Genomic DNA, 14,312 nt, shown 5'->3' on the forward strand with positions numbered 1-14,312 from the left:
TATACTGGTTTCTTATTAATCTTTAAATTGAAGTTACCCATTTCTGATGAAATTTCAGATTATGGGACAAAAGCACTCAACTTTTTTTAATAATAAATTGTTGCAACAAAGGATCTTGATTGGTGAATTGTCTGTAGTTTTTTCTTTGTTGCTTATGGTTGCGTATGTTGAAATGTGTGCAAGGAAATGCTATGAATGTATAATAAAAGCTAATAATGCATTTTTCTAAGCCATCAAATCCTGGACTGGAGAGAGGACTCTTTTTGAGAACAAAGTCCAAATACATAAGGCTAAGAGAACCAGTTAAACAGTTGTATGTAGTCACTTGCAGATGATTATTGGATCAAAAAATAGCTTAAGGGGAAAAAGTGGTATCTACCAGTGTTTTCTGAAAGAAGTGCCAGAAAACATTAGGAACTATTCTATCAATGTGCCTATCTGTCTCTAGGAAAATGTAAAGCCTGTAGTGGCATTTTCTGATGAGAGTTTGTATTACTTTCCAGAAACATTTAGGATCTGGAAGGTGGAAAGTTTGTCTGCTCTAACAGAGGTTTGTTTTGGTGACTACAATATTCTTTGGATTGTTAGACAGAGATGTGTATTTTTTGTGGGCTTTGAACCTCTGTCTCATAAGGAGTCAGACTTAGAGATGACCAGGTGTGCTGTTATCTCTGTAACACTTGTGTGAAATGAAAAGTATTTGCCACAGAGTAGAATTAATACTCTTAAAAAATATCTCAGGACATTGGCAGGGTCGGCTTGTAATAAGACTGTTTGACCAGCCAAAGGTGGAAAGGGTCATAGGCATTTCGACATTTGGAATTAAAAACCTGAACCATATGCTGAATGCTATTTAAAAAGGGTTCATTTTCTTTACATTGTACTGTTAATTCTTTAACGTGCTTCATACTGTCTGATCATCTTTCATAATATCTAACCTTAAGGATTGCCTTTAAAATCTCTGCCTAAATTTCATTCTGTTTGTGCATCTAAACATGTTATTTAAGTGTGCCTCTGCTGATTACTAGAGAATAAAATGTGCATGCATACACATAAATAAAACTCAGAGATGGTGCTGACTTTATATCTAAACATTATTTTGCAGGCAGAATTTAAAGAGATCAACTTAGTCTCATATGCTGATGGTACATGTATGGTGGATATGCAGGTCTTCCGAAATGGCACAAAAGTTGTCAGGTATGTCTATACTTTCTTGTTTCATTTACATGGCTATTTTTTAAGTTACACTTCATATTTCCACCTTTCAGTTTACCATTGCCCCTCCCCCCTTTCGCTCTTCCTCTTGAAGCAGTAGGAAAGCACGGACACACTGGCACCACACAGAAAATTTTATTCAGACACAATAAAACCTAGTATTAAGCACTTTTATCAGCCTGTAACATAGACTTCATCAGAATCGCTCTGTGCTTCTTACTGCTTCAGTAGTTAATTTTTTTGGTTATTTAGTTTTTGGTTTATGTTCGTGGTATTATGTCTCTCTTCCTCTTGTTGTGGTGTCTGCATTTGTCATCATTCCTTACCATTTCCCATTGTCTTATATCTATCACTGAATAATGATGATGTGCAGATGTCCAGTGAACTCACTATGCTTACGCATATAATCTTTTTATACATGACTACATAGTTCTGCTAATTCATAGCATACTCTGTGAATGCCACCTCAGACAATCTGCAACCAAAACTACTACCCAAAACTCCAACAGAGGATGGTGAGAAATATTGTGGTCTCATTGGCCTAAGGCCAGATGATACCATTTCAGGAAAACAGACAATAAAGATAAAGCCATATCTGCTGCTTCCTTTCTGCAGTTTGAAAAGGTAGTAAGCTACATTTTTTTAATGAAGTCAAGAGTATAGTAACCCCAGCAATGTCAGCAACCACATCCGCCACCTACTGTTTTCATTTTTGAATTCATACACACCTCATATCATGTCCAGGCAGTTAGGATAATACCAGAGACAGTGGCCCTCCATTCTATCCATTAGGCTTGTTATGTGGCATCTAATTGAGCCACAGAGTCTGATGAGGCAGAACAACTGCAGGGTTCCTGTGGTTATTGTTGGTGATTGAACTCTTCTGTTGTGTGCACTATTGGTCTTTCATCATACCCATCATCATAACAAAATGTTTTTCTGAGACATGTCACCTAAACTAACAATACAAACTGTTCAATTAGCAGACTGCAAACTGCCTGCATGTTTAATCTGCAAAAATGGTACCTCTTGCTACACTGAAAGGTGGATGAGCAATTTCCAAATGACCGATTACATGCTGTCAACTAGACCATGGGTCAGCTGCACAAATAAGCGAATGTGAAAACTACTGAGTATGTTGTAACCTATGCGAAAATCTCTGAACAGGCACTCATTTATGGAACTTAGCGTTGTTAACTCACAATGCTTGGTTCTCCAGCATGCTACTCTGCTAAGGCTTTCTCACCAAATTCTGCATGTTCCTCAAGTTCATGTGGGTTTTTATTGTGATCCAATTTCTTCCTTCATCACACTAACATGCTGAATATGAATTGGCAATCCTCAAAGATGCTTAATGGTGTTTGTGCTGTGTGTGAGCCAGTATGTGGCTGTGTCCTGTGATAGACGAGTGTCTTATCCTGGATTCATTTATATATGCTTGGGGATCAGTAAGTGCTAGGATAAGTTCAAGGTCACATCAACAGAGAATATGTATATATTAATAATTAATGGAAAATATATGATAAAATATATATATATATATATATATATATATATATATATGTGTGTGTCTGTGTGTGTGTGTGTGTGTATATATATATATATATATATATATATATATATATATATATATATATATATATAAAATTATATACAAATATATATATAACTATATATATATATATATATATATATATATATATATATATATATATATGTATGTATTCATATATGTATATATTATATATATATTTGTGTGTGTGTGTGTGTGCGTGTGTGTGTGTGTATTAAAACAATGAGTAACGAGGTCACAGAGAAAAAACAATCAGTAAAAACTAAAAGAAAACCCAGCCAAGCTAGATTTCCACTGTGTGATTCCTTAAAACCTCTTGTATTACAGGTAACATGGGATGTATGCAAATGACCCCTTAAAGACATCAGGTGTTTCAGCTACATGGCATTTCTTAATCCCCATGACTTTTTTTTCTTTCAAGTCTGTTATGGACAAATTCAGATATACACACACACACACACATCTACTTTGGAAGTTCGAACTTTCAAAACTTAGAACTTTATATGGTCAAGACCATAACATCAAAGTTCAAAACTTCAATAATAAACAAAAAAAGCTATTTGTTTTTACATTTATACAGGGGGGACCCCCCCCCCGGCACCTCCCCACACCCTCGGCTAATTAAATGTACCAACTTTGAGATCACACTACAGTGAAGAGAACAGTAAATTTTCCATTCTGTGCTGTACACCGATCTCCATTTAAACCATTCAAAGTTTCAAAACTTCGATCTTATGGTTTCCACCATATGAAGTTCAAAGTTTTGAAAGTTCAAGCTTCCAAAGTAGACCCATGCACATGCATATACAGGTTTACTATAATTTTAATGATCACTACAATGTCAAATTGCTAAATAATACAACCAGTGGGTTGCAAGACAAAAATGCCAAGGACTGCTTTTTCAAACTGCAGAACTTCCCCTCCCGGACACATTTTAGCACTTGTTCCTGTGCCTGCTTAGGTCAGCAGATCTGATGTTCCACATTATTCAAACAAGTAGTCATCAGCATTCTCGTCCTGTGACCTTCTGGTCTCATTATTTAGCAATTTGACATTGTAGCAATCACTAAAACGATTATAAACATATATATTATATACATACACACACACACACACACACACACACAGACGTATATATATATATATATATATATATATATATATATATATATATATACATACACATATATATATATATATATATATATACATACACACAATGTTTTCAATGTGCATTTATGTGGTTTAAAAGTATATGTGAATATTTCTGTTAGATTCACTTATACTTATATTATGTTGTTAGCAGTGTTAAGTGCATGTTTTCTTCAGAAGTCATTTACAGAAGACCGCTAGAAATGGAAGTTCCAGTACATTATCTGGTCAATGATATTGCCAAAGACTGAAAAGCAAAATTACATTAAATGGTTCACGATAAAGTGTAAAGTTACATTAAATGATTTATAATCAAGCAGGGGTTAAAGATTGTTCGGTAGTTATAGAATCGTAATTGATAAGTGAAAACCAGGGAACTGCATAATTTGAAGGGGTGTGTGTAAAAATCTCAGGCAATGTATGATAAATCATTGAAATGGTTCAAGACACCATTAGTACAGTAAAACTCTTCACTCTTCAAAAGTTGAATATGCTTCACAGAATTTGTGGAAGGCAATGAAAAAATAGTTGTTTTTATAGGAAAATAGTGAAAAAAGAGTTGCCAGTATAGTGTTAGGAAGACATTGTGGCAAATTAGTAACAGTGGTTAAATGCAGGTAGGAGAAGAAGTACAGAGGAACATTAAAATAGCAGAGTTTAGAATATGAGATGATAAAAATGAAGAAGGCATACTGACCAAGGAAGTAACAGTTCTGCTACAGCTGAATAACTAAGATTGCAGACAGTATTGCCCAAGTCATAATGACCCTTTAACAAATGAGTTTTGGTGTTTTTTTTTTTTTTTTGACAGCATTAAGGCACAACAGCTCTTAATAATGAAGCCTAAGAATACTGAGACACAGGATCAGTTTTTGGATTTTCTGCTTAATGCCAGGAATTTGGATCACATCCGCCAAACATAAACACATACACGCACATACCTACAAACACACACACACACACATACACATGCACACCAGACCTCTCAAATGTACATATTTTTGAGTTATATTTTTGGTCAGTTTCTCATAAAATGTGTGGTTTTCTGGCAAATCACTGAAGAGTGAAGTCACTAAATAATGATGTGCATTTCAGTTTCAGACTTCATATCCTACAGTAAATTCATGCTAGCAGAAATCCTACGTTTCTAATAATGTTTTATTTTTATAAGAGCACTCTTTAAAATCTTTCCCTATTTTTGAGCTTTTTCCTCCCATAAATGTAGGCTTTGTTCAGACTTCTTATGATAAGATGTTGAAAGGTATGACACTCACACATCCACACACCTACACAGCCACACAAACACACCCACACATGCATACCATCTGTTATCTCTCATACCCCTGCAGACATGCACACATACTGCCATACAAATACACACACTCACCCACACCCCACGACTACCTTTCCTTTTACATGAACTCCTCCACTGAACAGACCTGGAGACCCACAGTAATTTGGCCATCTTAATTTATGGAGCTTAATGATACCCTGATGTCAGCTACATAACTAACATAATCAAAGGCATTTTCTTGGGAAAGTACATGACCAGTTGGCATTACCTGTTCCCCAGATTGTGTCATCATTATTCCAGTAGCTGTATATAATCACCGGGATGGGCCTTTCTCTATACTAGAAAGGAGATCCTCCAGTGGTGTTCCACCAGTGTTACTGAATACAAGGTATATATTAAGGTTCTTGTTGAAATCTTCAATAAGTTAACTACAGTTTGAACTTTTGCTGATCAAAATAAGACTTTGCATATTAAAAGAAATGTCATTTCATGCCAAGTATATATATGATTCATCAAAAGTAACCAAACTTATTGGCATGGCTAATATGTATAGTCATAATAAGTGTTCTCTATACATTGCTTTTCTGACATATATGATAATACACTAAGGAAGGTAACTGGCATCTTTGTTTTGACAATCCCACCTCATATACACCCTCAACATGATTCTCGTGTGCCCCCATCGCAGCTTTAATCTTGTTCTTTTACATTCCTTAACAGTTATTTTCTTTCCTTAACATTACATAATTTGTTTGCATAGTTCTCCTTGTAGAATGTTTATCTTTTCTCTATGTCCCTTCTCTTCACAGCCCACATGAGTTCTCCTTACTATCTGCTCTCCTTGTGACTTGCATTCAGCATATCTTCTATTTCCCGCTGACTTGACATCTCCTTACAATCTTCTCCCCTAATTTACTAATTTAACTCCATTTCTCTTCAAACTATTACTAGCCAGTCTTTCCAGTGTCTTTGTTATTGTTATATTATTACTTACAGACTGTTTATATAGATCAGCCTTATCTGCATTTGATATTGTAAATATATATGCACTGTACATATAAGTCATATATATGTTATATATTATGGAGGGAATAACCAAATTGCATAGGACTGGTGATTTAATATGTTCAGTGATGCAACCTAGAATACTGTCGACATAGTTGAGCATTCTTGACTCATTCACACCTGTTAAGGTCCTTATTCCAGTGTAGTTATCTGGTGAAAGATATATAATAAACAAATAAGTAACAATAAATCATATCATGAAATGTACTTCCTTTCTCATATAGTAACCAACAATACCCCTATCTTGTGGCTGTCATTCTGTTAGCTAGTAATTCATCTTTTTGCACATCTTTGGTTCTACATGTGATAACAAAAAAGTGATGAGTCATACCTCAGGTCGTTCATCAGCATAGCACCAAATATTGTAAATAAAATTACATTACCTCAGTAATTTCCCTTTCTACATTTCACTACCTTTTCATGCTACTTTGCATTACTCACTAAGCTTGTAGAATTTATACAATTTCAATTAATGCATCCTGGAAGCAGTCTAATTTCATACTACACTACACCATCCTGCTACGTAATGTTCTCGGATCTTGATTACTATCTTCATGGGCTCTCTTTACATATTTATCTAGTATATATGCAGCTACATTATTATTGCTAAAAACCCCTTTTACTATCCCACCCTGGAATTGCTTAACAATGTCTACTAATGCAATATCTGCCTTACACCCCTTTTTTAAATGACTGCTGGATAATTTAGAGGGACATGTCACAGGATACTTCTTTTGTGGATTTTTCTACATCTCCATCACAATGCTCTTCCTTACACTCTCCTGCTTTCTTCGTATTTTATATACTGTCTTACTCAAGTTCTACCTACTTCTTAGTGTTTTCCATACCTGATTCCTCATTCCAACACCCCACCTCGTTCATCTTCCTCAGCTTTACCAGTTCCCACTTTTTCTGTATTTTATATAGCACTTTGCTATCTTGAGGATCTTATTAGCACAATATAAAGAAGAAAAGCAGTGGAATAAACTATTCAAAAACTACCTTTATTACACCAACAGACCAAGTTAAGCGCTTTCATCCCCAGTATACATCAAGGGACTTCTTCAGAACTAAAAACACACACAAACTGAAACACTTAAACTAGTATAATCGATTATTAGCCTACCAATAAAATCTTCAGACCTTAATTTAAAAAATTAAACTTTAAAATGCTGAAGTTTCAAATAACAGGAAATACTGGTAAAACCATTAAGACCAGGATAAACAAAGGCATTTAAACACAATTGCCATCTCAGCTCACATAAGTCAAGATGTTCAGATAAAATATTCCTTTGTGGGTCAGGTATTATCTGTTGTATAACCAAAAAATTGAAATTGTGCCCACTGTATTCACTTATATGCTTGCTCAAAACATTTGTAAGCTTTCCTTTTTTGATGTCAGTAAGATGCTCATGCATCCTGTCACGCAAACGTCGAGAAGTTTTTCCTATACAAAATGCTGGACAGGCCAAAGACTTGGCTAAATAAACTACATTTTTAGACTGGCAGTTGTAATGCCCATTTATCTTAAATCTAAAATCAAAAAGATGAAAATTTACACCTGTAGTAACTATATGTGGACATAATGAACACATTCCACATTTAAAATTACCAACTGGTCGATTGTTACATAATACAACCTTATTACTAGATTCCAACATATTTTTGATAAACCTATCTTTTCTAAAAACTATATTGGGTCTTTCCCTCAAAAAAACTTTTAACAGTATAGTCCATAGTGAAAAAAGTCAGATTTTTTAAAAATAATATTCATTACACTGCTACTATCCTTATATATATATATTATACACAGTAATGAAAGAATGTCCACCAACTTTCACCCACTTCATGCCCACCAAGTATAACTCCAGAACTTAATATTGGTTTAAATAGTCCCGTCTCTCTTTTGGCAATGACCTCTTTCTTAATACTATTAAGAAGCCCTTCTGGATACCCCCTCTTTGTAAACATACCCAATATAAAATCAATTTCTTTTAGAAAATCAGCCAAATCAGATGCCATGCCCGTACCAACTGGTCTTTAACAACAGATCTTTTTTGATACTGCAGATGCCAGCTGGTATAATCTAAACAGGAGTTTGAAAAAGTGGATTTACAATATATTTTTGATTTAATACTACAATCATTCAAATCCACAAAGAGGTCAACATCCAGAAAAGTAATCTTGGACTGATTGAAATTATGTGTAAACCTTAGAAAAGTAGTTGTTTGATTAATGTATGCTATGAATCGCATTAGTTGTACCTCAGATCCATTCCAAATCAAAAATAAATCATCCAAACACCTTGTGTAAAAGCAATCGATAAAACAACCAGGTCGAGACCACCACGATGAGAATAAAACTGATTTATTGTAGAAAAACAAGCGCTTTCACGTACATCCAGGCACGCTTCCTCAGGTTTATACATCTTTACTCCATTAGGTAACTTTTAAATCCATCTAATCCATCTACTAATTAGCTTGATCAGCAGATAAAATCAATTAAGCTGCTAGAAACAATCAAGCAGCTTAAAAAGCTTAAAGAAAAAGCAACGTAAGGAATATATCATTCATATTAATAAAATATATATGTATACATATAGGTGACATAATATCGCAAAAAACATTCTTATCAAAATTAAATAAAAATAAAAATATTAACAGCATTTATGATACAGGGAATATGCAAAATATATATGGAGATGAAGAATAAAAGAATTAAATGAAATAAGCTAAAACCTAATACTATACAAAACCACATGGGTATAGAATAATCTAATAAATATATTATATTATATTATATATAATATATTATATAATATAATAACCTAAAACTAATCTTTGTTACTAATCATGTGCAGTTAAAATAGGTTTGATACTAATATGTTGATTCAAACCTGGTTCAATGTGTGCCATCAATCTTAAAATCCATCTTAACTCAACCCTTTCCAGGTAATTCATCTTATCACCACCTCTTTTGTTGGAACCTACACCTTGTGTAAAAGGCAATGTGTTGAAAAAATTGACTTTGCACCACAAACTCAATCTCCCAGTGAGACATCACAAAATTAGCATAATTGGGAGCACACGGAGCTCCCATAGCAACTCCTACATCTTGCCTGAAATATTGGCCTTCAAAATAGATACAATTATTATTAAGCACCATTTCCATCAGTGCCACTACCAAATGTATACTATCTTGTTTAGGTACTTTAGAGAAATACAATTGTTCCTCTAACCAATTAAGGCCAATATCATAAGGAATGACAGTGAATAAATTCTGGACATCAATAGTCATAAAATACATATGTTTGGTGAGAGTGACTTTATTTAAAAGACTCAAAAATTCCCAGGAATCCTTGCAAATAAATTGCAGCCCTTTGAGGCCTTTTTTGAGATAATCATCAACCAGATGAGCTATAAAATAGGTTTTACTTCTATTACCATCCACAATAGGTCTAAATGGTGGATTAGTAATATCCTTATGTATTTTAGATATACAGAAAATACTTGCAATCCTGGGATGATTATTAATGATAAAATTATATTTGTCAATATTCATTTGGCCTTGATATAACATGTCACTTAACGCCAAATCAATTCTGCCAAAAGCAATGTTAATCTCATTGGGAGACACCTCACTATATGTACCATCCATTAGTAGAGTATTCATATGGTTCACATAATACAAAAACTCCATTATTACCATACCATTGCCTTTGTTGGGTTTCATGACCCGCATATTCCTGTCTTTGACTATTTCAGTCAAAAGACGGGACTGTTCTGATGTTAAATTTTCATAACTATTAATACACTGATTTTTAGACATATCCCTAAAATCAGTTTCACAAGCCATCTCAAAGGTCCGCACCAAATTGTGCATAGGTGGATTAAATAAACTAGGCTTTCTTAAACTTTTTGTTTCACCAGTCTCAAATGTATCACTAGATTTAAAGCAAAGGCTCAAATTAAGTTTCCTACTAAAACATTTTAAATCCAACAACAAATCAGCCACATTACATCTCCGTGCAGGTACAAAACTGAACCCCTTTGCAAGTACATCAGCATGTGCAATACTTAAAGTTTTGTTGAATAATTATAAATTTTAAAATCATTGGTAGTGTTAGTGACAATAACAGGACCTGAAGTACTTTCAAGTACAGTAGAATTATTCAAACTATTCAACAACCCTGAATTGTCAACAGAAACAAATTGCATTAAACAATCATTTGAACAAGAGTCATTGAAAAGTTCATTATGTCCTGAAGTAGTGCTACTTTGAAGACATACCATTAAATCCTTTTCTGTTTCCAAGTTCCATTTTTTGTTTTTGGATGAGCCCCTTGTATCACATAGTTCACATTCCCATTCTCTTGCTTCTGGTTCTGCCGAAAAAAACAACCATTTTGTCCATAATTTGCTTCAGAAATTACCATATTTTTGTTGTTGATGTTGTTTTTAATACACTCAGAATGCCATACCTGTTTTCCTTGCCATAGGGAGGAACTGCCGTTATCATTTACATCATGCCTATAAGCATTCGGTTCACTCGTCACTTCAGGTTCACCACTGGACTGATGTTGATAAGATGGACATTGACTATCCATTAGATTCAAAGGTTTAAAGGGGTATGCACTATTAGTAGCATACATATCAATGTACCTTTGAATCTTATTTTGTTTACGTACAAAAATTTGGGAACAGATATCATCAACCTTGGAAACAATATTGTCATAGTTAGTTTTATAAAAGTCAAAAAAACAAATCTTGATGAATGACCTTATCAAGTCTTTCTAAATGATCATTAAGATGATCCATTTCAATAGTATTTTTGCGCATAATGAGTTTCATGATGTCAAAACTGGCACGATAAAAAATTAAATGAAGTTCATTAACCAATTCAGTTCCAATAGCTAAACCATTAGGATAATACAATAGTCTTAAGCCTTTTGGTACTTGCTTTAAAATAATATTCTCTTGCAAGTAACTATTTTCTATTTGTACTTTCTTGAACTTCAACAATGCACTATCAAATTCTTTCAAGTTGTCAAGCATAGAGGCACCACTAACCTGAGCATTTTTATGCTGCATACTATGCTGACCAGAGTCATTAGCTTGGTTAAAAACATAAGGATTATTTTTCCAATAAGCAAATGTCGCATTGCCACAATCTGTTTCTTCATTAGTGACAGTCATTCTGGTACCTAATTCAGGTGGAGTAGCCTGAGTTAGTGGCAAACCCAAACTCGATGCATTAGAAATGCTGACATTTAAAGACATACCCAAAGACACTAAAAAAGCAGTTTGTTGAGTAAGTTGCTGTTCAAATTGTTTAAGAAGCTGTGTCAGATTCACATCTGAACTGGTGCCATTTAAAAAAGTGCCTTCACCACATTTGGTCTGAAGATTTTATTGGTAGGCTAATAATTGATTAGACTATTTTAAGTGTTTCAGTTTGTGTGTGTTTTTAGTTCTGAAGAAGTCCCTTGATGTACACTGGGGATGAAAGCACTTAACTTGGTCTATTGCTATAATAAAGGTCGTTTTTGAAGAGTTTGTTCCACTGCTTTCCTTCTTTTTATTGTTTTTTGGTTCCTTCAGTCATGTGGTATGGATCTTATTAGCACACCCAGTATTAGCATCAGTTGTTAGCAGGGAGATTTCTCAATGAGTTGCAATATGCTTCTTCAACCACCTAAATAAAAACAAAGGTTCCACTTTTTCTCTTTTTCCATTAAACCAATTTGGTCAACATCCAGGATGTGGGCACTTTCTTCTTATATACACTCTAAATATTCCCTGGCTTTTCCCATAGTTCCTTTTATTCATTACAGTCCCACCATATAGTCATACCCCTGGATCCTTCAACTGAAATCTCTAATAGTTTTCTTCAAATAATATATTCTTGTCTGAAACATCTCGTATTTAGTAAAAAGGTTTATGTTAAATGTTTGAACATCCAAACTGTCGAACATTACATGGTCGAGACCAAATGTTCGACATTTGGATGTTCGCACATAAAAAAAAAAAAAAAGAAAACGCAGAAAAAAAACACTTTAACAGTGTAGGCAGGGGGGCAAGCCCCCCTGCACACCCCACATGGGGGGCTGTGCCCCCCACACCCCCCTACTTAAATATACCAACTCCGAGACCACACTTCAGTGCAGAAAAGGGAAATTCTCCCTATCTGCACCGTACGGCACATTGAAAGTCTATCTTTGAGCACTCAAAATTTCGAACATTTGGTCTCTACCATGTAACGTTCGAAATTTTGAGTATTCGAAAATTTGACAGGTACCCTAGTAAAATACAGTTGTGTAGCAGGCTAGATGACCACTCCATGTTACATTATATTTATTCATTTTTGACAGTTTTCAGTTATACAGCTGAGATTTCTTTTTCTTTCTCTAGTTCCTGTTTTCCTTCCATCCTGTCTAACTGATCCTAGCCATAGTTCATTTCTCTTCTCTCCTACCTAATTTAATATATGTTTTTTTATCTTTCCTTAGGCAATTGAATGAAATGATTTAACCTTATTTTATTATTTATCCTCATCTGAATTTCTCTTTTTTATTGTGCTCAGCTAAATTCAACGTTTCCTTCTTTCCCTAAATCGTAAGCCATTCCAGTGGTTAAATGTTCTTTGTACTTGAAATTCCTTAAATGTTATAAAGCCTTATTTCTAGTGGCCTTGCCATAGACCCTTCACATTTGCCACCTCACCCATTTCACTGACGAATATATGGCCCTATCCTTTCCATCATGATTTTTTTCAAATTTCTTATTTTCCTCTTCTACTATCAGCCTTGCCTTTGTATATTTCTCTGCCAATACTTGTATTCTTTTATCAATACAACCTATATGTTTGCTAATCAGACCTTGCCTAAGAAATGCCATGCTGATCAATAATTTTTGATGCTCCTTTTTCACCCCTTTTAATGTGTTGTGCATGTGGATAGTGATTAAGTTACATCATTAGGTCTAACATTCCCATCCTCTCTTGTTTAAGGGCCCAACATGCCTGCCTGTCCTCTTGTCATTAACTCTCCACACAAATGAGTCTCTTTTGCTGTTTTTTTCCTTCAGCTCTATTTCTAGATGCCTTACCTGATATACAGTAAGAGGAAGTACCATCATGTCACCACCCTTTTTTTCTTTGTAACACTGCTACCCTTCCTGACTCATTTGTCTAATCATTCAGCTCTTTTCCTATGGATAGTGGTTATTGGCACAGGTCTCAACCTCTTAGTGTAAGAAATTTGGACAAAGCCTAGCAAAATGGAGGGAGAAAGACCCACAGATGCTTTGTCTCCATACTATGGAATGGTAGCACTAGTACAGGGCGATGCCCTCTTTCTTTCTCACCCACCCAAAGGTGCTACTGAGAATTTTAGGGAATGTTGTTCCAAATCTGCTACTCTTTCAAACAATTTAAATTCACTTATCACATTAGGTAATTGTTTTATCTTGTTCATAAGTATGACTATAAAATCATATGAAGCAAGGTTATATATATATATCTGTCCTCCTTGCCACACACAAACAAATGTGCACACATACAGACACTACAATTGTATAGATGTATTAACTCTATGGGAGAGGATCACTTGTGCTCAGAAGGACAGAAGTAATGCTAACAGCCATCCTTCTTAGCTGCCTCTGTCTACCTTTATGCCACATTTCCTCACTTTTCTAAATTATCTTCAGAGAAGGACTTCCATGTAGGGTCTTTATTTTCCAAAAGAAGGATTTCCCTTTCCCTCTATCCTCTATTACAGTAAAAAGGAACAGAGCACCTAACCACATCAAAGCTTTTCTTTATATCATTTAATAGAAATCTCAATCTACTTAACCCATGTCTTTCCTCCTTGTCTATAAATACTAGCAACAATCTCCAATTGCCATTTTTCCTCACATGTATAGACAGACAGATAGGTACATCAGGTATGTCTGGTTGAAAGTATAACTCATTCAAAAATTGGCCAAATATAAGGTTTTGTCAAGTGGTGTAATA

General features: G+C 34.6%; 1 protein-coding gene across 1 annotated transcript in view; it reads left to right on the forward strand.

Moving 5' to 3' along the window:
* Positions 1 to 14,312, forward strand: part of SYN2 (synapsin II) — a 1,726,111-nt gene that overhangs the window by 734,007 nt on the left and 977,792 nt on the right. Inside the window, exon 3 of the mRNA XM_044078054.1 lies at positions 1,106 to 1,197. Within this exon, the coding sequence (XP_043933989.1) occupies positions 1,106 to 1,197 (92 nt within the window). The remainder of the gene's footprint in view (positions 1 to 1,105; positions 1,198 to 14,312) is intronic.

The sequence above is a fragment of the Protopterus annectens genome, chromosome 7.part0 (assembly GCF_019279795.1).
Source record: "Protopterus annectens isolate FY-2018-M chromosome 7.part0, PAN1.0, whole genome shotgun sequence".
NCBI lineage: Eukaryota > Metazoa > Chordata > Ceratodontiformes > Protopteridae > Protopterus > Protopterus annectens.